The 25,417-nt window shown below is 37.2% G+C and overlaps 1 protein-coding gene and 1 pseudogene across 2 annotated transcripts; both read left to right on the top strand.

Moving 5' to 3' along the window:
• Window positions 1-7,892: 7,892 nt before the first annotated feature.
• On the top strand, window positions 7,893-9,720 carry LOC149842258 (transcription factor IIIA pseudogene; annotated as a pseudogene). Its single transcript, XR_016430972.1, has 3 exons — window positions 7,893-8,072; window positions 8,166-8,303; window positions 9,424-9,720. The product of XR_016430972.1 is annotated as a transcription factor IIIA pseudogene (transcript).
• Window positions 9,721-10,073: 353 nt separating this feature from the next.
• Window positions 10,074-11,517, top strand: LOC149842257 (transcription factor IIIA-like). Its single transcript, XM_090001342.1, has 3 exons — window positions 10,074-10,303; window positions 10,421-10,564; window positions 11,052-11,517. The coding sequence occupies exons 1-3, from the start codon at window positions 10,226-10,228 to the stop codon at window positions 11,247-11,249; spliced, it is 420 nt and encodes a 139-aa protein (XP_089857468.1). The 5' UTR covers window positions 10,074-10,225; the 3' UTR covers window positions 11,250-11,517.
• Window positions 11,518-25,417: the final 13,900 nt, after the last annotated feature.

Below are 25,417 nucleotides of genomic sequence, written 5' to 3'. Positions count from 1 at the left end.
GACTAGAATCCATTTGTTCCTCGTATCATAGTGACACAAGTAAAAAACGCCAATCTCAGCAACCAAAAAAATTGGGTAATTTTTTTTTAAATGTCTCATTTTTTCAGCAAAATCTCGACAAAAAAAACAAATTTAAAATATAAAAAATTAAAAATAAAATTAAAATAAAAATAATAAATAAAAAATAAATAAAAAATAAAAATAATAAAAAATAAAAGTAAAAAAATAAAAAAATAAAAAATAAAAATAAAAATAAAAAATAAAAAATAAAAAATAAAAAATAAAAAATAAAAAATAAAAAATAAAAAATAAAAAATAAAAAATAAAAAATAAAAAATAAAAAATAAAAAATAAAAAATAAAAAATAAAAAATAAAAAATAAAAAATAAAAAATAAAAAACAAAAAACAAAAAATAAAAAATAAAAAATAAAAAATAAAAAATAAAAAATAAAAAATAAAAAATAAAAAATAAAAAATAAAAAATAAAAAATAAAAAATAAAAAATAAAAAATAAAAAATAAAAAATAAAAAATAAAAAATAAAAAATAAAAAATAAAAAATAAAAATAAAAATAAAAATAAAAATAAAAATAAAAATAAAAATAAAAAATAAAAAATAAAAAATAAAAATAAAAAATAAAAAATAAAAAATAAAAAATAAAAAATAAAAAATAAAAAATAAAAAATAAAAAATAAAACATAGTTTCTTTTACGATAAATATCTGATAAAAACATAAATATCTTGTTTAAAATGCTATATTTACGTTTTTGATGAAAAAATCTTAAAAAATCGTCGATTTTTACATTCAGCTAATTTCTCGCGATATTTTAGCAAGTTATTATAAATCTCGAGATATTTGTCGCTAACGTTGGAAAAAACGGGGTTACAATTCAAGTAATTACTACAAGAAGGATACGCTATATGTAATTTCACGTGGAACTCGAGTACTATATAAACCTAGGGGTGGCAAAACCTGACACGACCCGCCTCTTAGGCGGGTTCGGGTTTGGAAAAATCGAATCCGTTTAATAAACGAGTCGACCCGCCTAACCCTTTTATTAAACGGGTCGGGTTCGTGTTAGGGGTATGCCAACGCGCCAACCCGGCTGACCCAATTAATAAACAGGTTAGGTGGGTGGGTCAACCCGCCAACCCGCAAACCCATGAACCTGTTTACCCGACCCAACCCATTTATTAAACGGGTTGGCGGGTCGTGTTGGGTTACCCATTTATTGAATAGGCCGGGTTCGTGTTTGCCACAACCGACCCATTTAATAAACGGTTTAGGTTCGGGTTGAGGTATGCTGACCCGCCAACCCGTCAGGTCGACCCGCCCACCCGACACGATTGCCACCTCTGTATAAACCTAACCCTGACGTTTGTGTTTCCTCTCGCTCTCTGCATTTTTTTCTTTGCTCTTCGAATCCCTAACCCTTATCCGGCCGTGTAAAACCCACACAAATTTTTTTTTATCGGACCCGGGTCGGGACCCGACCCAGGCCCGTCCTCGTTGGGGTTTTAAAACCCGACGCAGGGTGAAGGTTTTAAAAGAAAACCCTCCCCTGTGCGCCGCACCTCACCCGCGCCGCTCCACCCCTTCGGCAGATAAGGGAAACCCTTGAGGGTTTCCCCAAATTTCGCCCCCCCCCCCCCACGAGCTCTTTAAAAGCATCGCAGGAGGGCAGTGGGGGCATGCCTCCCTATCGAGCCTCCTTCTCCTCGCATTGATGCCTCTGCGAACCACGATGCCTCCTCCCTTTGGTCCAATCGCCGCTACGACCACCGCCGCCGGCCTCAAAGGTACGCCTTTTCCCCCTTCTCCTCCCCCAGTCTTCTAATCCTCCTCCTCTCCCTCTCTCCCTCGCTGTCATCTCGCCGGGAGGCTGATGGCCCCTGTCGTGCCCTCCCTTTTTTCCTTCTTCTTGTGGGTTTGCTGGGAGGCCAACAAGCGGCACACGGCCCCTGCCGCGCCCTCCCACTCCCTCGGTGTTCATTGGAGGCCCCACAGGACCCCTGTGTAAACACACCAAATTTTCACTCACCTTCCTCGATACCACCACCAGTCATCGTGATCTATCCTCTGAGATCATCAGAAGGGCAAAATGATCATTTTCTGAGATGAGACCTTACAAAAATTCATTCTCAAAATTTCTCTATTTAGGCTCAGAAATATTTTTAAACTGCAAAATTTTCAAAATCCTACTATTGACAAGAAGCTAGAATTTCCAATTCCTGATTCAGAGTGACATTTCATGAGACATGTCTTTGCATATCATCACATGAGCATTTCATATCATTTCACTGCACAACATGTCATTTCGAGATTCAGAATTCCTGATTTTCAAAATTATCAATCCAGATTCAAATTTTAACTCTTTCAAAATTGATTTCAAATCCCTGGGTTTTTCAAAATTGTCAGTTTCTCTCATCTTAACCCCTAAGACTCCGAATTACAAAAAGTTCTCTCAAGAAAACAATCTGGATAGTTTTGATATTGATTTTTAAAATTTCGTCAGTTGGAAATAAGGGGACACAACTTTAAATTTAGAAGATTTTATTTCAAACTTTTGCAAAAAGACTTTAAATTTCTTTACAAAATCTCTGCATTTTTTTTTATATATATTTTGCCCTGAAGGTCCATCTTCCTTTTAAAATCTTGTAATTAAGTCAAATTTTACCTCGTATTTTCTAATTAGCCTACTATTATAAAAATCCCAAAAAGAATTTTATTTATGATTTCAAATAACGAAATGACGTGAGACCCGCCTTGAAGTGGCGTCACACTCAAATTCTCAGGTATTTTTCTTATTTTCAAGCGGGGCCCACCCAAAGGTGGCACCAATTTATAAAATCCTCTCTTCAATTTTCAGTATTATTTATGGTACAAAATAAACCGATGGACCCATGCATGGGTGGCGCCACACCAGAACTCCTTTGCAAAGAAAATCAAAACAAAACTTTTTTTCAAATTTTTTTTTTAGGAGATGCCACCTTAAAATACCCGTTTTATCCATTTTTTTTTTACTTTTTCAGCCCCAAATGGTGCCACCGTGAAACCCTCACTTTACCTAAGTTTTAGATAAAAATGAACTCAAATTTTCTTCAGATAAAGAAGTTGTTCCCCTCTGAAGACGACAAACTTTCAAAAGTTTTCAAAATTCAATTTTTCAGATTTCAAATGATTTCAAAAACTTGTTACGAAGCTTCAAAAATCTCGAATTTTTCTAAAAAGCCTTCTGAAAAGCTATTAAAAAGGAACCCTCTTCTCTCGTTCAGACGATTTTCCTATTTTTCATCTTCCTCAAGCCGCAAAATCAAGGGACTCCAGCAGATTTGCAAAGCACACAAAAGAAATACCCTTTTTTTCTTGTAGTCGGTCCTGAATATGGAGCCTCTTCCTCTCTTTCCCCCTACTTTCCTTCTTCCTTTCTTCCCTATCAGATCCTCTTTCATTCCCCTTTTCGGTTCTCTCTGTTGGCTCTCCTCTGGATCAACTAGAGGAAGCCTACCTTCAACTGATTCACAAGAGTCAACCCTGAAACACCAGTTCCGTGGAGGAACTCGATTCATCTCAATAGACAACGAGGGCATCACTTCATCTGCGAGATTAGTTTGCAACAATAATATACAGGGAAGCATTGACTCCTTTGGTTCACGGTAAGCACTTCCCTCTTTGATCAATGCTATTTTCCTTTTCCCATTTCGTTTTCTTGGATCTTCATGTTTTCCCATTTCTTATTTCCCTGTTCACCCAAACGCAATGTTGTGTATCATTGAGCTGCCAATAGCAGCATCAATGCTACATGTGTTGCAAGAGTATCGAGGCCTATTGTGTTTGAGGCTACAATGCATCATATAGTCTAATCTCTGCTTTAACGTACTTGTTTTCATTCTCTCTATGTTTCTTAGTTTAACGGTGGTCATGTTGTTTGAATGTATTCGTTTATGATGATCTTTCATTTCCTTTGCAGTTGTTGGTGATTTTCACATAGCACCTGACGCCTAATCACGTTTTCTATTTCCATAAGCATACTACCTCTGTTAGATCATTTGCATCTTGTATCTAATCAGTTAAAAAAAAATTGTGTGTGTTTTGCCAATTTCTTGCATATCATTTATCACGTTTTACATCCTATTATGCCATTTTCCACAAGAATTAACTCTATTTTTGCAGTAATTAATGTATAGAGTTCAATTTTATTTTATTTTTATTTTGGCTGGAAGTAATTTAAGGATACAGAAATTCAGTCTCTCTGATTATTCCCATTATTTGTTCGGCCCCTTTCCAAGCATCCATCACATGTCTCTTTAATCCCTACATTTAGTCATTTCCCTTAAATCTGTCTGATAAGGTAAGATTTATCTTTCCATTTGTAACATTTCCTTTACATTAATATACAGTTCATATATGCATCTTCATTGTTTATTTATTTTTATCTAACTGAATTAAATTCATGATGCATACCTATTGTTTGTATGTTGTTATTCAAGTAATAGAGATTTATGAGTGGCTAAGCTAAATATTCCATTCCTTTGTATCCTGTTTTGTCATTTCAGTCTACTGTCATAACACAGTATCTACATTTTTCATATCTTGTATTCATTAAGTTCTCTTTCTTATGCATCTGCAAATCACGTATATATATATATATATATTTGTGTTTCATTATCATCATTTAGCCTCTATCCCATCCTCATTCCTAATACATCATGGATGTATTGTGGAAACCCATTGGTGATTCCCTGCCTTATTTGTGCTTTTTCTACTCTTAAACGTATGTCATCATAAATCTGTGTCAGCAGTATCGTCAGCATTTTTACTGATAACCCAGGGTGGCAGTGATCATTCATACTGAAAATAGTTTACATGAAAGGGTACAATGGGCACTAATAGTTCATCAGTTGATTGTGTTTAAAAACCACCTTGATTGACATTAGTCTGATATGCTGTCATCATCCATCAATCCCCTTTATTGACTACTGTTGAATGTTCTGTTGTAGCTTCGCTTGTTACGGCCTGAGATTGGTTGTTCTGAGAGGTTTGTATCAGTTTGCATCTGCTGTAGTTTATGTCCAATGTTGTATTATTTTTTTGTTTGTTTGTTTGATCCATTCATCACAACCCCTTGCCATTTGATTTTTTTTTCGTTTTCTTTCATCTACCTTATCTAGCTATGTAATAGTGCATCATCCAACATAAACATTCATTTCCATTCAGGCAGTGCGTATGGCGCATGTTTCCATTCAGGCAGTGCGTATGGTGCATGCCTATCATATATGCATATTTAATTCTCAGAGGGATTTCCAGGAATATATATATATATATATATATATATATATATATATATATATATATATATATATATATATATATATATATATGTCTTCATATATTCCTCTCATACACATCCAAGTAAATGAAATCTCCTATATATTTTCATTTTCCAATCATTTAGGACTACATATGTACATTTCCCATTTGGCTTAAGCATTGCATGTAGGCATTTTCAGAGGCATTCCATTCATGCTTTAGACATTAAATTATGCATTTCTATTGTAACCTATACATAATCGTAGGTGTTTTGCCATTAATGTGAGACCTTCCCTTCTCTATATATTGTATTACTTGTGCCAATTCTCACTTGCAAAGAAAATCTGGAGGATGCTGATTCTTTTAACTATATATATATATATATATATTTGCTTTATGTCAGCAATGTAACAATTAGGTGTAATTTTGGAATAAGAGATTTAATTTCCTGCTTAGATTAGGATGCATCTCATATAGTTTTAATTCTTGCAATATCCTGATTATATGATTCATGCATTGTATTTCAAAATCACTGTGGATGAATACGAATGGCACGTGCACCAACTCTTTTAAAGAGGATTTCCTTTTGCAAACCCAATGCTCCTCAAAATGCACAGCTTTTCCAAAGTTAAGTTTTAAGTCATGTCGGATTGCGAAGTCACATTTGGGCCCTCTCAGGTCCACACACTTGGGAGAAATATTTTATAACCCCGATTCGAGTTGCGACCCAATTCGAATAACCCCGATCAGGGGCATGAGCCTATGAATAAGTGGGGTTCTGTTGAAGGACCCATTCTTCATTTATCAATCTAGCGTCGCATGTCGATACTAAGATAAATTTTGGATGCAAGATTGATAGTGTTGTGCCTTGCGTGAATGACTTAATGTGGCATTATGACTTTTAAAGATGAATCATGCCAAATGAGCACTCCTATATTCTTTGGATCGTTATGAAGTTGTGTGTTGGGTGTTCCTTTTGAGAAGCCCACACACCTCCCTTGTTCAATATAGCGTACTTTTAGACATGCACAACATGTTAAGTACTTTGTTGATAGGATGAGAAATCTAAGACGACCTTGCATCATAAAATATGCAAAATATTGTTGAAGTGAATTCAAGACTTATCTTGTCAAACTGTGTTGTATTGATTCTTTTGTAGATAATATCTGTTGGGGTTTCTTTTGTGGAACCATTTTCCTTTCATCGTAGTCGTACTTTTGACAAGTACGACCGTACTTTTTGGCAAGTATGTCTTCTTATGTTGCGATGATTGAATGCGTAGGTTGTGGCAACCTTGACGAGTGCAAATAACAAAATGCTAAGATCACCTAAATAGGTGATGATTCTGCCTTCACCGGCACGATACTCGAGTTTGGTCGAAAGACCAGAGTATGTAGAATGAGTCTTCAGTTAATTAACCCTGATATACTCATTCAAATCGTTGACTTTTGTCTGGAGAGAGGATGGGAAGGTACAAAAACTTCGATGGACAAGCCATTAATGACAGTTACGAGCAAAAGACTCGGCTTCCTCAGTCATCGAAGTTAGGGAAAGAGGACTACCATAATTATCTTAGGTGGTAGCTCTTCATGTTCGGGATGCATCCATTGTTTATGCTGCTTTAGGGATTTCTCTCTTGGTCACCGACCGTCGCCTTAGGTGCGGACTCAGTCAGCTATCCGGGTTATCATAAAATACACAGCATAATAAACCCCTGGATCAGTCTAGGCTGTTTCTAGAGTCGTGCCTTGTGCGTACCCACTTGGCCAGTTAATATCGAAACATAATTTAAATCTGATCACACAATTTGTTGAGTTATGCGCGTATGAAAGTTATAGTGTACAACATGTTCAATACTTATGGAATTGTGTGTGTGGTTGATGAAGCATTGTATTTTGCTAGTTAAATTTCTTATGCAGTTCTTTGCTTGTAATAGTTAGCCTACTTGTGCCAGTAAAATGCTTGTAATAATTTTAGCATTGTGCTTATGATAGTTTGCTTCATGACTCTGCTGAAAGCAAATTGCTATTTAATTGTCTGCTTACTTGACATATTAAATTATTCTGCTTAATTATGTTTTATATTGTCCTGTCTGTGCACCTACCAATTTTTAGTGAAACTGACCCATTTTATGGGCAGGTAATGGATAGGTAATACAGTCTGCGATGGCGTGATGAGATCAAGATAGAGCTCTTTCCCTGACATTTCGCTTCTGAGAACATGTTGATAAATTTGGTATGAAGTGTATTTCAAAAATTCTCTTTTAATTAAACCTTGAGTTACTAAAACTGTTTTAGTAAATTTTTTTTTGGTTTCAACAAATATAATGAGTTGCAAAATCCCATGAACAAATTCTCAATTATTGAAACTTCATTTCTAAACCATTTGATTTCAATAGTTGTGCGAGATTCAACAAAGAAAGTTTACGTTGTAATGCGCTCAAGGTTCATTGACTTGTGGTTTTAAAAATATCATTTTCCGCTGAAGTACTATTTAAACTCTAATTATTGTATGATTTTAAAGCTTTCTAAACTATTCTAAAAGTTACAAGTTCTGGATTTTTTGGGCGTTACAGCCGAGATGAAGCGTAAGACTGAAGAAGCACAAGGAGAAGGAAAGGGAGAAAGAGAAGAGGAAGGGGAAGGGGAAGGAGGAGAGGTTGGTGTGGTTAGGGATATTAGGCGTTATTACTGTGAGTTCTGCGGGATCTATAGATCGAAGAAAGTTTTAATTGCTTCCCACGTCCTCTCTCATCACAAGGTAAATCCCTTTGCTCTTCTTCTCTCTTCTTCTTATGGTTCCCCTCCCCGCTTTATATGTGTGTGTGATTTAACTTGTTGATTTTATGTGCAGGATGAAATGGAAAAAAAGAAACACGATGAAGAAGAAGAAAAAGAACAGAAGCACTTGCAAACAACTTGCACGGAGTGTGGGGCGAGCTTCACCAAGCCTGCTTATCTCAAACAGCATTTGCAGAGCCATTCTCTCGAGGTACATCATTGTTCACATCTCTTCTGAGTATGATTTGACAAAAGTTATTTGATGGCAAACCACTTTGTAAGAATCAATCTCGTGCATGATATCTTGTTGGTTTTCTTTTGATTATGTTACCGCAAGTAAATCGCCATCTGTTACTGTAAGATGTGGATTGTGGTCATAGAAGTCCTCACAAGGAAACGACATTAGGCTGTGTAAATCTTGATTTAGTGGAATATAATTTTAACGTTTGCTGAGATTCTATATGTTATATTTTGCTAAAATTGGGTATAACGGTTTATTGTCTATACATGACCACTTGCCATGAGGACAAAAAATGTGAAACCATTTAAATTTCATGCCTTCATATGTCTGATGTTGCCTACCCTAGGGCTGACTTAGCTTCAGTGAGTACTTTGGTGGAAGTGATTATTTATTTTGTCTAAATTTATGAAGGGATTAGTCTGCAAACAGATGGTTTCTTTAATCTGTATTGTACAATATACCATAGGTACTGCATTTTCTGCTAAGGGGACTATATTGAAAGGAAAAATAATAATCTCCTAAGAGTACCCAAAATTTACCGTTCTGTTATGCATTTCAGGTTAGCATTTGGGTTGTATTGCTGTTTAGTGGATTTATCGAGAATAATTTGATGAATGGAAAAACTTGCTGCAAGCGTGAAGCATTGGATCCCATATAAAGAACTCCAAAATGCGAAGGTGGTGATTTTGATCTTGAATGGACCAGTACCAGGGTGGGTGACCTCCTGAGAAGCTCCATCAAGCTGTATGATTTTCCCGCCTTGTTCACGTTGTCGTTTCAGGTTTGTTGAAAGTTGCTCATGCATTTCATTCTGTTCCTTCCTATATGTTCTATGCACTTCTATAGTTCTATGCCTTCACCTTGTCATATAGATTTCTAAGGGGAAACAATGATTAGATGTTACTGCATCCAATACGATCTGTTCTGTTTTATATGGTAGTTTTCTTGCATGTGTAAACTACCACCAATTTACGTTGACATCCAGTAATATCAAGATGATCTCTTACATCTAAGAAGCACACGCTGATCTGTGCCATCAGATTGAAACCTAATGTTGACAGGGAACTCTGTTGTTTTGTGCTTCTTCCAGCGTCCCTTTGCTTGCCCTGTAGATGGCTGTCACTGCAGTTACAGAAGGAAAGATCACTTGACCCGCCATCTTTTGACACATGAAGGAAAAACGTTTGTATGCCCTGTGGAGAACTGCAACCAAAGGTTTAGCATGCAGGCCAATATGAAACGGCATGTGGAAGAGCTACACAGTGATGAGTCTCCACCTCAACAGACAAAGCAGCATGTTTGCCATGAAAGTGGTTGTGGGAAGATATTCAAGTATGCATCTAAGTTGAAGAAACATTTGGATTCACATGCTAAGCTTATTGCTTGAGCCTTCAGTAACTCAGTTTCTATCTTCAATCTTCCCATTTTTTGGGTGGATAAAATCTTAATGCTTAAGCTCCTAATATGAAGCAGCTTGGGACCATACATTATCCGTCTCTTAGATGATGTTATATTATATAATTGGAGAATATCGTGCAGAAATTTCCTAATCTTGGTATTGCCTTGTTAGGTTCTCCTGGTGTTTGATGTATGTGTCCAAATACGTGATGTTTTTGTACTTTCTTTTTTTGTGAATCGGTTTATTGGTTTGTTTTCTAGAGAATAGTTATCGGCCTGTTCCTTGAAAATATATAGCTTTCTGTTTACAAATATTGTTTATATTCATATTTGTAGTGAATTTGGAGTATGCCCAGGTTGTCTGTACTGAGCCTGGCTGTGGGCAGTACTTCTCCAACACTGAATGCCTCAAGGAACATATCCAATCAAGTCATCGTTATATCCCTTGTGAAATATGTGGGTCGGAACAGCTGAAGAAAAACATTAAGCGCCACATGTGTAGCCATAGTTCAGAAAAGGTTGTGGACAGGATCAAGTGCACTGCAAGGAATTGTCATCACTCTTATTCAAATGTACAGTACCATACAGTGCTAACCTTCAACCTTTTATTTTTTAAAATTGAACAAAATATTTTCTTTGTGAAAGGAATGATGGTAACATTTTTTATTTTATTTTTAATGCACTTGCAGACATCCAATCTCAAGCAACATGTAAAGGCTATCCACCTCGAGGAAAGGCGGTTTTCCTGCAGAGTTAATGGTTGTGGACTCAAATTCGCATACAAGCATGTGAGGCAAAACCATGAGCAAACCCACTTCCGTGATCATACACATGTAAGTGTGCTAATTTCTTTCTGCTTGTCACAGTCCAGGACAATTTGTTCATTCTTATCCATTTTTTTCTTTGGAAATAAGTTAAATAACTTTTTAGCATCAAGTGTTTATTTGGATAAAACCTTCTCTTTCTTGTGTTGCTACATTTGAAACTGTAGTTGACTAGCCATTTTCTGAGTTGGATGAACAAATTGATAACTTGCTGAGAATTTGTTGTTAGACCTAGTGACTGCCAAATGTATTGAATATCTAATCCCCAAACATGAACTGCCGTAAGATTTTCTAGTGCCAAGATGATGTTTGGCATCATCATCGCTTCAGAGCTCTCTTTTCTGTTATTTCATTCATTCCAATTGTGTTGCATTGAATGAAAATTGTTTACAAGTGCTTTTCATACGTTCAGTGTATTTCACTAGTTCAGCATCATCAGCGTGTACTATGATTACTCCCTATATTGAATCTGTAATCGTGCTTGTGATCCCTACAGGAGGATTTTGTGGAATCTGATGAGAGGTTCCTATCAAAACCTAGAGGTGGAAGGAAGAGGGAGGCTGTCACGGTAGAGACTCTGTTGACCAAAAGAGTCATTTCCCGGGACTTGAGCTCGGTGCTGGATAATGGGAATGAATACCTGAGTTGGTTGCTCACTGATGATGGAGAAGAGAATGACACTTCATTCTTGTGATCCTTTGAATTCAGATGGCCTCTTTTTCGATGCACAAGAATGTATATATGATGCAGTGAACACTCTGATCGCTCCAGTTATTTTTCAGTTTAATATTGCTTGTAGTTAATAATGGTTCTAGCTATAGCTACGCTATTGATTTTGTGGGGCTCAGGAGCGATCCTCCTGTTCACTGTATCAATAGCCCATTATTCTGTTGTTGGACTCGCACTTGTTGTATATGTACATAAAACCTATAGTATACAGTGTCGTCAGTGTAAGATTCAAATAAGCTTTTGGAGGTTCTTTGTGAAGTTTTCGTTATTAGTGATCCTCTGTTTCTCGTTCAGAATAAGATCAAGAAAATACAAACTCTTTGCTGGGTTCCGGATGTGAGACGCTTCCTCTTGTTATCAGTCTGGTTTTTCCTTTTTCTTTTTTTCTGGTCTAGGGGGGGGGGGGTTTACCAATGGCACATTAGCTGGCCTCTGGTCAGACATTTCATTATGAACTTGTCTATAAGTTAGCAAATTTTTAACTTACATTTTTTCTTTTTTAAAAGGTTATTAACTTAATCTAGCAAATAAATCAACAGGCTGATCTGGTGTGGCTAGGATTTGAAAGAATGAAAGTTAGTTTGGCAGATCATTGGGATGAGGGTGAGGCCTTGTTCTTTAATTTTGTGCACTTAATTTTTGAGATTGTAACTCTGAATTTCCATATCTGAGGTGAATCATGGCAGTTTGGATATTTTAAATTAGTGGTTTTGTTTGTATTAGAAAGTTCAACGATCGGGCTCATGTTAAGATAGTGCAACCCCTAGTATAACAGTGGCATTCATCTTACGCCCTCCACTCATCTGGTAGAGGCGACTTGTGAATGTCACCAAGTTGACAGGAAGTCACAAGTTAGAAACCTGCTGGTGGCGTCCCTTGCCGCAAGGTTGAAGCTGGGTTTACTCCCTGGTGTCAAGGGGGACATTAAGGGTTTTGCCAACTGTATTTCCAATTTCAGTTTGAGGCTGAGATCATGGCTTGGGTTGATGTCAATCCCTGGCTCCCTAGTTGGTACCAACACCTTACAATGTGTTCTAGCACAAACACTGGATCTGCTTTGCCTAAATCGATGCTCATTAAAAAGCTCAACCCAGCTACTGTTGAGTTCAGGCAAGGCCCTTTAAACCCGACTAACAAATGGCCCTCGCTCCATTTAGTTGGAGCTTTATTCTTGCCTGAAACCCTCGCCCGTTTGCCGGTTAGGTTGGGATGTCAGCAGTTTGGGTTTGGGTTGGATATCTGACCAACCCGAATCCAATTAATGTCGTTTGATATAAAAAACTGAATCCTCATAATGAAATCAGGTCAGTTATACAAACAAGTTTTGATTCGGACAGTTTTTTTTTACCTGGATCTAATCAGATTCTCAAGCGTAGCATATGGCATATATATTTTAAGGAAAAAAGAGACGCCCACGAAACTAAATCATCAGTTCTCACACATATCAACAACCTTCAAGGGGGGCGTTTGTGTCACGGAAGAGAGCTCCACGGTTAAGCTAGAATATATATATCAGCAAACGTATGCATATATGGGTCAAAGGCTTCTCAAATTTTGACTGAAAATGATGAAATATACAACTACAGCAATAAACACAGTACTCTGAATCCTGAAAGTAGAAAACTACCAACATTGGAGCTTACATGGTGAGATATACTCAACTACTTTAATAAGCCATGGACCTTACAGAATGTACTAGATGTGCCTATATTGTGACATACATCAAAATGCTATGTTTTTACATGTGGTATATATAGACAGCATATGTTAGTTCCAACTAATTGTAAACATTTCAAGATAGTTATGAGACACCTGCTTCGCCTATAACATTTTGTAAACAATATGCATGAAAATTCACTCTAGCATTAATGAATTATCAATAGTGGGTTTGTGAATGTGACAATCATCATTTCACTAAATTTTATATCTCCATTGATGCTTATAAATGACAGAGCTAAGTTAATGATGTTCGTGACAAAGAAAGCCACTTCTTTAGGTTAAGTAAACCATGGTAGTGATAGATGAATAAGGATAATTTTCCCTTATGTGTAATTGTTATGGTTAATGCTAGCACATGAATCGCCAAGCCTGGTACTTGAAGGTTTTCACCATGGCTCTCGTGTTTAAGAGGTTAACACTTACATAAATATTAATTTGTGTTTGACTGGTTTAAAGGTACCGGAGCACTCTGAGTGGGTTTGTATAATCAATATGAAAAGAAAATTTGGGATGGGTATGTCTTGATAAAACAACTAAGGTTGGGACCTACTAATATGATAGTAGGCAGCAGTTTGGGGCAAGGCCCCTGTGCTTTGGGGTAAACTAAAGAAATAAAAGATCCACCCACTCAGATTCAGACTTACTTTGGAAAGGGTAGGTGGTACAAAACTTTGGGGACATGCGTTTGTTTGTTTCAAGCTAAAATAACTCGTTGGTCCTTAGTTCTTGGAGTTGGAGGACCCAGACTACCAATATGTCCTAGGTGATAGCTTTTTGTACTTCTGCAGAAGTTAGAGATGCATCCTGTTTTGGTTTTGGACTTTGGGAGGTTCTCTCGGTCACTGGCTGCTCCCTTAGGAATTACAGTTTCGGTTAGAACGTTCAGGTTCATAAAACACCCTTGAATAATAAACCCCCGAATGTTCTCTTCCGTTACGGGTGACTCGGCCCGCGTGTACCCACGGGATAAATAAAGATAAACATTAATTAGTGCAATTTAGGTATCACACTGAGTAGTAGGATTGAAACATGTAGTTACAGTTTAATATTCCTTCCTGAATGTAATTCTTTACCTGCAGTATAATTTAGAAATTATAATATATGAGATTGTTTAAATCATGTTGATATGTAACCAAATGTTATTCCTACAAATGTTGTGGTTGTTAGTTAACTGATATAAATGTTACTGTTATTGTAGAGCTTTCTTTATTTCATCTTATATATGCTGAAAATCACCCACGACACCCACATCACATATTTAACACATGATATATCTACAAGAAAGGTTACTGAAATTCCTACTTAGACAGTTGTAGTCTAATTCCTATAATTTATCAATTTTCAGGTGAAGAGTAGAGTTTATGAGCGATTGTGGGATGATGCATCGATCAATACTTGATTTACTTGTTCCTGGGAGGTCCTACTCACTTTCAGATGTGATTTTGTTTTAGACTCATAATGTTGAAACTCTGATATTTGATTCTATTATTACTGGAATAAAAATAAATGGTGTGGTTTGCTTTTACCTTCCTGTACCATTCTGGAATGCTTAACCTTGGGATTTTTATTTGTTTTCACTAAAAAAAAAATATCCTCAAAAATCTGGGTTAAAATTTTGGGGAGTTACAATATATTACACTGTTCTTATTTCTTATATATTTTTTTAAAGTCAATTCTTTAAGTCTGCAACACCATATGCAAAAGTAAAGTGAACACCCGCATCCTCCCTCGTGGGGACCCTTACGGGACTCCAGTCCGTGAGGACAACTAGAACAGTGTAGTAGTGTGTCATACCAACTTATGTGGTTAAGTGATGCAGTAAAAAATATATGTGAAAAGAAACTAAACCCACGACTCTCTAGGTCGGTGATGTCCATTTAGGCCATTGATGCATCACATAATAAAACCAAAGTGGTGTTTCATTCATAACACTAGGCCAAAGTGCCAAAAGCATGTGCATTCATGCAAATATAACCCAACCATATGCATGTCATTTCTCAATTATATGCATTTTTATTGTGTGGTACCTACATCATATACGTGTATTAACTAATGCATATCTCTTTTGAGTGTGTGAGTGTACATGTAAAATTTCACATATTCATCAAATATACATGCTCAAGAAGAAATATCATTAACTGAGTCATGCTCACATTCATGATTACACAACCAGTATCATGAAATGCAAAAATAACATTTACATAATTACTGAGCATAAGTGTAAGCTTTGGCATATGCTAGGGAAGATGGTCGGGCTTACCAATCCCGGACCCCCATCCTTTTAGCTAAACATTCCAGCATAGTCCCAAAGTCTGGGATTCTTGACATACACATAGGGATAGGTAGGTTCCAAAACTTTTCTTTTGTTCAGATCAGAATTTAGATCACACACAACATCTATTAAATATGGACCAACAAAAATTGATTCATATCGGTCAACATGTAATCATATGCTTATAATCTTCAGGCTATAGGATATTAGGTTGATGTCCAAGATTCTGTCAATGTGAAACCTGAACATATAAGTGAAGATATTCCAACTTCTATCAATAGACAACCTAACGAAAGTATTGTGCACACATTCAAGATTCTGTCAATGAGCAACCTGAAATATCAGTGAAAATATCCAAGATTTCTGTAAATGGGTAACTTAAAACACATCAACGAAGGCAGTCAATTCTCAATAAGCTTTTGAAAACAAACCAAAAATTCAATAAGCCAACATGACAAATGCGCCCAATTTACACACTACACCGAATATGAATGGGACTGCAAAAAGTATAGTTCACTCATGTGTGCAGTTTCCTGTTACACCCTCATTGCCTTATTATTCTAGAACCACTGGTAAATGAACAATTCTTATGTAAATCTGATGGCAACCCAAGTTAGGTTTCCAAAATCTCATACTGCATCTCTTTCGTATCTTACACTGTCATGTGTATAGGTTGCACACAAGGATATACTTGTGCACCTAATAAATCTGTCTTCATATTTGATATATCACAGTATGACAGTAAGTGCCAATAAAGAAACAATCATAGACAATTGGAACAAATTTCTGATTCTTGATGACCCAATCCAAGCATGGTCGTTATATGGCCCTTTTATCTACGCATATGCATGTACATCCCATTTAAGAATACGATACTCAAATGGAGACAACGAATACAAATCAAGTCTGGAATCATGTATTTGATCCAAGAATTCAACAACAAAGAAGATCAGTTGGTTTCATTAGCATGCACAACATTTTCTTTTCAAACACAAGAACCGAGAATTTGACGAAGAAATAAGAGGGGAAAAAGACTCGGGCCATGGGAGACATTCCATGGTCGGCCATTACCCACAAAACCTTAATGGCCCAACCTGTGTTTTTCCTTGTTGGAAAACAAAAACAACACAAAAAAGGTGCCAAGAACACAATTCCAAGAATACGATACCCCAAACGAAATTTAATTTAGATAGCAACCAAGATTTCAACAAGAAAGACAGTCAGTTTTCCTTTTTTGTAAATTCATTTCCATACACAGTAATTCCCTTTTCAACCAAATGAAAGGAAAATAGGCGAGCAAGAAGGGGAGTAAATAGGGTCATGGGAAACCATTCATGGTCCGCCCTTTCCTCAAGGTTCTTGAAGGGAAACAACCCTCTAAGGGCATTCCATAGATTCCCATCGCAAATCAGTATACGGAATCGAATCCATATTCGATTCCTCACACAATTTTAAGAGAAGCACCGTACCTTTCTCCGGTGAGTTTTCTGGTGATTGGAGGCTACAGTCGCGAGGGCAGGGCCAGCTGGTGTCGCTCCACTCACTGCCGTGATAGGGGGTGCTCGAGGAGGCCGGTGATGGTTGCGGGTAGCCGGAGTTCACCGGCAACAGAACCCCTTCCTCCGGCGTGCGCACACTGACAGAGAGAGAGGGAGAGAGACGAAGTGGGAAGAAGAGATGAGAGATGAGAGGTGAGAGAGCGAGACTCCCCCTCCATCTCCTCTTTAACGAGCCGAAGTCCCCCTCTTTTCCGAGAAAATCGGAGGGGGTTGGTTACGACTTCCATAACCTCCTCTCCCTTCCCTTCTTGATGCTCTGCAGAAGTAATCGGGCCCCTTTAAAAAAAAAGTGTCGGGTTCGGGTCCGAGCCCCGCGACCCGCGATTTCGCTGGATCCACCTTTAGCGTGGTCCCAGGTTGACCCTGTAGCGCTAGATCAACAAGGAACGTGGATCCGTGATGGGTTCTGGATCCACATGTTGGATCCCTTTGGGTCCAACAACAGATCCAACCCTAAATAATTAGTTTTTATACTAATATTATTCCTTAAAAAATAATTTTATTTATTTATGATTATATATATATATTAAAATATATATATGGGTATATGGATCCATAAGGTGGATCCCGGACCCATCTACGCACTATCTTAATTTGTTATCACGTGAATAATTCAATTAATTTAAATTATTTCACTTATATATATACATATAAGTTTATACGAGATAAGTATACATAAAGATCCCTTTATGGGTCCTGGATCCAAAATTTGGATCCCAGGCCCAAATTTAGAAAAATACTCATTATTTTCAAATAAATTTAAACAAATAATTGTCAAAAATCGAGGTTATTACAGGTTCTGCATTTGACGATAGCTTCATGCATTTGTTGTTGATTAATTTTATGTTGGATACATGTTTGAATTAGTTTAGCACTTTATTTTAAGAAACTAGATTATTTTTAAATTATTTGGCATTTGTTGATAGTTGTTTGCTTTGCTTATTCAATTGTTTTTCATATTTGGGTGGGTTTTGTAGTATTCAACATTTTTTTTTGTCTATTGCTTACTAATTTTTAGCAGTTCATTTGCATATTTTTTATATATTATTTTTTTTAATTAAGGTACCAGCTAGTTTGCCTAGTCCCGCCTAGTCTTTTTAGGGGTCCACCGACTAGGCACTGCCTAGTGCTTTTGACTACATAGGCTGTGTAACATATAATAAGTGTGTAGTGTTACATGACAGAATTATCTCTGATAACAAACAATTAAAACAATACATAAAAAGGGGTAAAACAAAAAAATATACATCAAGAAATAAAATACATAAACTAGAGCGTGAACTGGAGCATGAAACCCAGATCCAAAACACATCTCAACAGTATCTCTGTCGAATATGTTCATATAATATAGTCAACTGGATGAAAGAATCCCTTTTTCTTATATTTGCAAATTTATTGCCAGTTGAAATATGTTTTCGTGTATCATGTTCTATTGTCTTGTCATCAGAATTCTTTCTTCCTAATATGTATGTATGTATAAACATGTATATATAATTGATGTTTTAACACATTCTCAGGCCGTTTTTTGGCTGAATTGACAAAGAAAGTGTTGTCTGATCTTGAAGCAAGCAAATACCAGGTCGTGCTTGTACTTAAAACTGTTCTATTTGTTCTCAATTGTTCTGTATTTTTTTGCTGCTAATGTTGCTTTTAGTATGTTTCTATATGCAGCATATTCAATTTTTCGTGTCTGTTTTTCTTTTCTAAGACTTTTTATCTTGAATATCAAATAAGAAACATCTCATTTAATTGGTTTGCTTATGGATGGGCAACAAGAAGTGAGAAAATATCAGAAACATGGCTGGAAGTTTGTGAATATCAGATAGTTGCTCAGTATTCCTTGAAGCACTCATAGATCATGTGTCTTTGATGATACCCTTGGTTTTAGTAGTTGGCTGATATGCTTTTGACTTATCAGTGTCTCAAGTTCATTGAGGCAAAGATTGCAAGACACATATGATGGTGAGCAAAACTCCCTTAATTGAAACATGTTTTCACCACAAACAAGAACCTCAATCTGCTTTGAGAATCCAAGTATTTCCATTTATGTCTCATATAGACTGGATTAAAGCTCCAGTAAGTTTTTACTTTTTCATTTTCTATTGACATTATGTTTTTTTATAATTTCCCCATGTTAACAGTAGTATAAAGCCCTCAGAACATACTGTAAAATCAATATAACAACAGAAAATGAATTGCATTGAGTGAAAAATTTCACCATTTTCATAATGTTAGAAAAATGATTTTGCCACTGACTTATTGCCATGCACCTTAGGGAGCCTTTCAGCTCAAGTGTGTCTCAAACCATGGAGTACCCTGCTTTGAGGCTTGTCATGGAAACCATGATGATTCTATCTGGGAGTAACAACTTAAATGTATGTGGTGAAATAACCATACGTTCATGGCAGTTAATTCTTTAGTTGCTTTATTCTGTGATTACATGACAAACTATTATTACATCACATGCTATCATGGACTTAATAAATTGTTTACTGATAGTTTCTTGTCATCAAATGCACTTCAGTTTTGAGTATGAGTCACATGAATACTAGTATGTTTGTGTTGGCACATGTTCAATATCTTTTGGGTAGTTTTCCTTTTTATTAATTCTCCAGTAGTTCTAAAACATCTGTTTTGCTAATAGGAAATCATATTATACTAATGAAAATTGTAATTATTAATCGATCTCATTTGACATGTCATAGATGGCTGAGTATAGCATATCAATCTATGGGAGGAAAAAGAGTGAATGGGACCAATTAGCAAGCTGGTTTGTTAACAACGAGATTTATAGTGCAAATGTTGTTTGGTTGATTCAGGTTAGTTTTTATTGTCTATTTTTCTGATCTATGTAACTACGAGAGATTTTCCCTTTTGTTTGAGGGGGAGCAGGGCGGGGTGGAATTGATTGGTAATTGGTTATGTATAAGGAGTAGTGTTGCATGTGCTCTAATTGGACATCCTCTTAAACTTATTTTAGATGTTTAATGTTCTTGTATTATGTATCTGATTAGCAGCTCCAGTCCCACTATTGAGGGGTTTAGTTGTGTTAAATCATCTGTATAAGCCTATAATACCCAATAGGGGTATTATAGTCTTTTCACATATTAAACAATGTATTTTCTAAATATTCTTTTTTTCTTTCTTTTCTTTTCACTTTTTTCTTTTTTATCTTTTTTATTCTTGGATTCATGCCAAAAGGGGGCCCACAATAGAGTCGTTGGGCCCCCCAACAGTGCTCCCAACGACTCTTTGGGAGCCCCCCCCTTTTTGGCTCCTTTTTCAGCCTTCTCTTTTTGTATAAATAGGGGTGAGATCCCTTCTATGTCTTAAGCATTTTCATGCTCACTCTTTCAATAAAAGAGTCTTTTTATTTTAGTTGGGCTTTATGATTTTTTTTAACTCGAACTGAGAAATTACGTAAATACTTGAGTTACTTTGTATAAAAAATGAAATAACATCGTATAAAAAATCTATGAAATATCTTTTAAAATTTAAAACATGCACCTTTTTTTTCTGTGATTGAGATGCTAGTACCGATCAGGGTTATTTTCGACCCGGTAACAACATCTCAAAATTTTTGCTTCTTTTTAAGAACAAAATCTAGGGTTCTTCATGGTCCCCAACTTGTGGTCCTCAAAATCTCCTCCATACAATTTTTGAGTTTTTCTTATCTCTAACGACTTTTTCGGTAATTTTGATGAGGCTGCGATATTCTTCCCATCAACTTCTTTTCTTAGATTGAAAGGTGAGTTTTTGTGATCCCCAACCTGTGGACCCCAAAATCTCCTCTACATATATAGTTTAGGGTTTTTTTTGAAAGAATATACTATGTTTGTTTTGAAGATCTGTATTTGTTTTGAAGATACTTTATCACATAAAAAAATAATATTTTTATTTTTTTGAAGATGCTCGTTCATTATTATTTGATTTTTGGTTTTTTTGTGTATGTGTATTAGGGCTTGGGTTGACCATACACAAGGTGTTAATGTGAGTTGTTGGTTTTGTAGAGTGGTTGTTGCATGTATTCTATTCTCAATAGACGTATATTTCATGTGGTTGATTTAGGTAGTTAAGATGACTTCAGTATCTGCTAAAATGCATTACCGTGTCGCTGATGATCGTAGTTGGAGATCTTTAGTGGTCCATAAAAACATTAGCTTTAATGAATTCATGGCTAGGTTGTCTTGAAAAACAGGACATAGTAAAGAGTTAACACTACAAGAAAAATGTCAATTAGCGACAAAAATAATCCGTCGCAATTTTGCAACAGATTAGCGAGAGAAAATGAGCCATCACTAATTCGTTGTAACTTAGCAATGGATTAGCGAAAAATATTATTTTGTTACAAAATATACCAAAACTTAGCGACAACGTAGCGACGAATATTATTCCATCTCTAATTAGCATCGGTGTTGGCGACAGAATTGTTTCTTCGCTAATCTGTCGCTAATATTTGATGTAAAATGCCCATCTAGGGCACGAAATTGTGTTTGATCTCTCTCTCTCTCTCTCTCATCCGCGCTACTTGCCTCAGCCACCTACCGCTCTCCGACGACCGCCCCGGTCACCTCCCTTTCTCCGGCGATCACCCTGGCCCTCTTCGCACCTGCTATTCCATCGACCGCCCCCGCGCTGCTCACTCAGGCCACCTACCGCGCTCCGGTGACCGCCCCGGCCACCTCCCTCTCTCTGACGACCGCCCCGGCCACCTCCCGCTATTCGACAACTGCCTCATCCACCGCCTTCATGCTGCTCTCCAGCGATCGCCCCGACCATCTTCGCCCCTGCTCTTTCGTCGACCGCCCCGCCCTCTGACGACCCACAGACAGGAAAGTACGTTGGTGAGCTTGCCTCCCATACCCACGCCTCTCCTCTGTCCCTCTTTCTAACTTGTCGGTAGGGGACCCGCCCCCTTGCCACTGGTATTTTCTAGTAGGGGATCCGCTCCCTCTGTCGCTGTTATTTTTCGGCAGCGGGGTGGACCCCCCTGCCCTTGTTTAAGCAAGAACGACATGGGATCGACCCCCCCCCCTCCTCTGCCGCTGTTATTTTTTGGCAAGGGAGTGGACCCCCCTACCCTTGTTTAAGCAAGGGCGGTAGGGGATCACCCTCCTGCCGCTCTTATTTTTTGGCAGGGGGCGGACCCCCTGCCCTTGTTTAAGAAAGGGCGGCAGGGGATTCGCCCACCCTACCGTTGTTATTTTCTGGCAGAGGGACGGACCCCTTGCCCTTGTTTAAGCAAGGGCGACAAGAAGATCTGCCCCCCTTGCCGTTCTGTTTGCTTGGTCGACAGGGGAAGGAGCCCCCCTGCCGATGGTATTTTCCAGTGGCAAGGGGATCTACCTGCAGGGGGCGAAGCCCCCTGCACTTGTTTAAGCAACAACGGCAGGGGGATCCTCCCCCCTGCTGTTGTGTTAGCTCGACCGGCAGGGGGGCCCGCACCCCTGCCGCTGGTACTTTTCGGCAGGGGAATCTCGCCCCCTGTCCTTGTTTAAGCAACAATGGCAGAGGGATCTGCCCTTTATTGTTGTGTTTGCTCTGATGGGTTGGTACTTTCTTGTGTCTTTGTCTTTGGCGGGCAAGTGTAATATTCATTGCTGGTGCGTAACATAGCAAAATGTGCGTTGCTTAATGTTAAACATCACATGCAGCTTAAAATGCTATGCGAAAATAAACAAGTAAAATTCAAAACGGTAAATACCCATGGTAAGTGATTCAAGCGCATCACATGTTATTTAATTTCTTGGATGCAACACTTTTTTGTTCACACACTCACTTAGTTTTAGATAACTAGGACTGCTTTGATGGAGTTTGGAGATCATGCTGAGCATGATTTTAATGTATGAAAATATAAGTGTTCTTATTTTGGAGTTCTGATTCCATGCTAGGCATGATAGTAGTTAGCGGGATATTAGAGTGCATTTGCTGCAGATACATGTTTGATATTGTTTTGATATGAATGATTTGAATGTATTGCAATGTTTGATGTGACTTTATCCATGCTTGCATGTGAAATTATGCAATGTTAATTTCCATTTGATTATGCCTTCCATGTGAAATTATATCATAAAAACATGTTTCACATGAATGTATCATTTTATGGAATGTGATTTCATATTTCTAAATATCCTCATGATGTATGTAAATATGATATGATGGTGTTACCCACGAAAATATTGAATTATCAATGCATGCATAATAGTTCATAGAATTGGATTTTATGTTAAGCATGTTTGTATTATAAAAGAAAAGAAAATTTATGCATTAACTGAAACAAAAAAATTGCTCATAAACAATCACCAAACAAGAATTAATAGATTAATTAGATATTTTTTCATCATAGCATTATTATGATTCTCTTTTAACTGGTGATGATAATATTCGTAACATTATAGGACAAAATGTCTACGAATCGTGAATGGATGTACCGTAAATTAATTGATAATGAGGTGTCGCATGAATATATGGATGTTGTTGACAGTTTTATTAAATTCACAACGGCAAGTATCAGTATAGTGGATCTCACCGGTCGGATCAAATGCCCCTGCACGATGTGTAAGAACAATAAATTTGTAGAACCTCATGGCGTTAGACATCACCTATACAAGAAGAGTTTTGTTAGTGGTTATCAGAATTGGACGCTTCATGGTGAAGAATTTTGAAATAATTTTGACGCACGGGTGGATGTGGTGCACGATAATCCATATGTGAATTTGATATTTGATGTTGCAGGACCAGAAATGGGTTCTGCTATGAGACATTGTGATGCACTAACTGGAGTAGAGGAAGAAGCAACAAACGATGCAACTAGTAGATTTTATGACTTACTTAGAGATGCTGAGAAGCCACTGTGGAATGGTTGCGAAAGTCACACTTTCTTGTCTGTAGTTCTTCAACTACTGAATTTAAAGTCAGAGTATAATTTGAGTCAATCATGTTTTGACCGTATGTGCTCTATTGTGAAGAGTATGTTGCCCAAAGATGAGAAATTGTCAAAAAATCTCTATCGTGCGATGGTTATGGTCAATGCTCTAGGTATGAGATATCAAAAGTTAGATGCTTGTCCAAATCACTGCATGTTATATTTCAAAGATCAAGAAAATAATAGCTCATGTCCGTCATGTGGGCATCCTCGGTTCAATCCAAAGACAAGGAGAAATGGTAGCACGGGGTCAAAAGAAGTGTCATATAAGTCACTCCGCTACTTTCCTCTCACCCCTAGATTGCAACGACTGTATATGTCTTCGAGGACAGCTAAACAAATGATATGACAAGAAGCAATATGAGAAATTAAGAAGTCACTACTGCACCATCTTTTAGGACCGATCGCGCAATGGAAAGAGTACTCGATAGAGGTGTTGGACAAATTAAATGTCTTTATTCATGGTATACAATCGTTTATCATAACTAATGTGTTGCATACTTAATTTTTTGTTATACTCATGTGTGCTAACTTTCTGAAAGTATTTGTAGGCTTCCCATCGCTTCGCGATTGTGAACAAGGAGAAAGACATGAGGGTAGTGTGGCAGAAGGTGGCTGCCAATCAATTTGCTGACATACTGCACAATGTGAAGACTGCAACAAAAAAAATAGCTGGTGGGATAGATGATCCATTGCAGTGGAAGAGCCATGGGCCTTCTACTATCAGGAGAGATTATTGGGAGGGCATGTGCGACAAGTGGGCAATCAATGAATTTTGAAATTGCTCAACAAAGGCTGCACAAAATCGAGCGAAGATGCCCGATGCCCATCTACACACAGGTGAATCTAAGACTTTTGGGAGCCACCAGTAGAAAATGATAACTCATCAATATATATATATATAATCAAATTTACAAGTATTTATGCATACTTATTAATTATTTTTTTTATCATTTAACATTGCAGGAAGCAGAAAAAGGAGACAATGTGCCTTACAAGGATGTGTTTGTTGAAACACATAAACATAAGAGCACGAGAGATTTTATATCAGAGAAGGCGAGAGCGACATCGGTATGTATTTATTGTATTAATAAACATTGTAATTCTTAATTCTTAATTCATATTTTATTCATTATTTTGTAGGAGTCATACGAGCAACAAATGGTAGAGCGATATGGTGATGACTCTGCTAAGCATCTGCCTTTTGATCCTGCAGCATGGGTGACTGCAACCAATGAACCCAAAAAGGGTCATGTGTTTGAGTTTGGGAGTAACATTAACACCACAACAGTCATTGCCTTTTGCAGCCATGGCTCTCAGAGTTCTCCCACCCGCATCAACTCCCAACGTCCGATTGACCCTTCTATGTCTTGAGATGGTGTCTGTGAACGTCTTGAGAAAAAAATGCAGTACTTTTTAAATGAAGTCATTCCCAACATTGTCCATAGTAAGTTGTGCAACTTTTTTTGGGACAGGGAAACTTCGTCTGCATTCAACATGAGTTCTGGTGCCCGTCAGGTATAAAAATTTATGTCATTTATTTTATGTCGTTAGATTTTAAGCTAGTATATACATGATTAAATACATATATGTATGATTGCCTCACTATGAATTTTTTTGACACCTTTAGAGCACATATATGCATGATTAATTCACTA

Source organism: Nuphar pumila, chromosome 3, assembly GCF_984573655.1.
Source record: "Nuphar pumila chromosome 3, dmNupPumi1.hap1.1, whole genome shotgun sequence".
In the NCBI taxonomy this organism is placed as follows: Eukaryota; Viridiplantae; Streptophyta; class Magnoliopsida; order Nymphaeales; family Nymphaeaceae; genus Nuphar; species Nuphar pumila.
The sequence above is the reverse complement of the archived record's forward strand: the minus strand, read 5'-3'. Positions and strand labels throughout refer to the sequence as shown.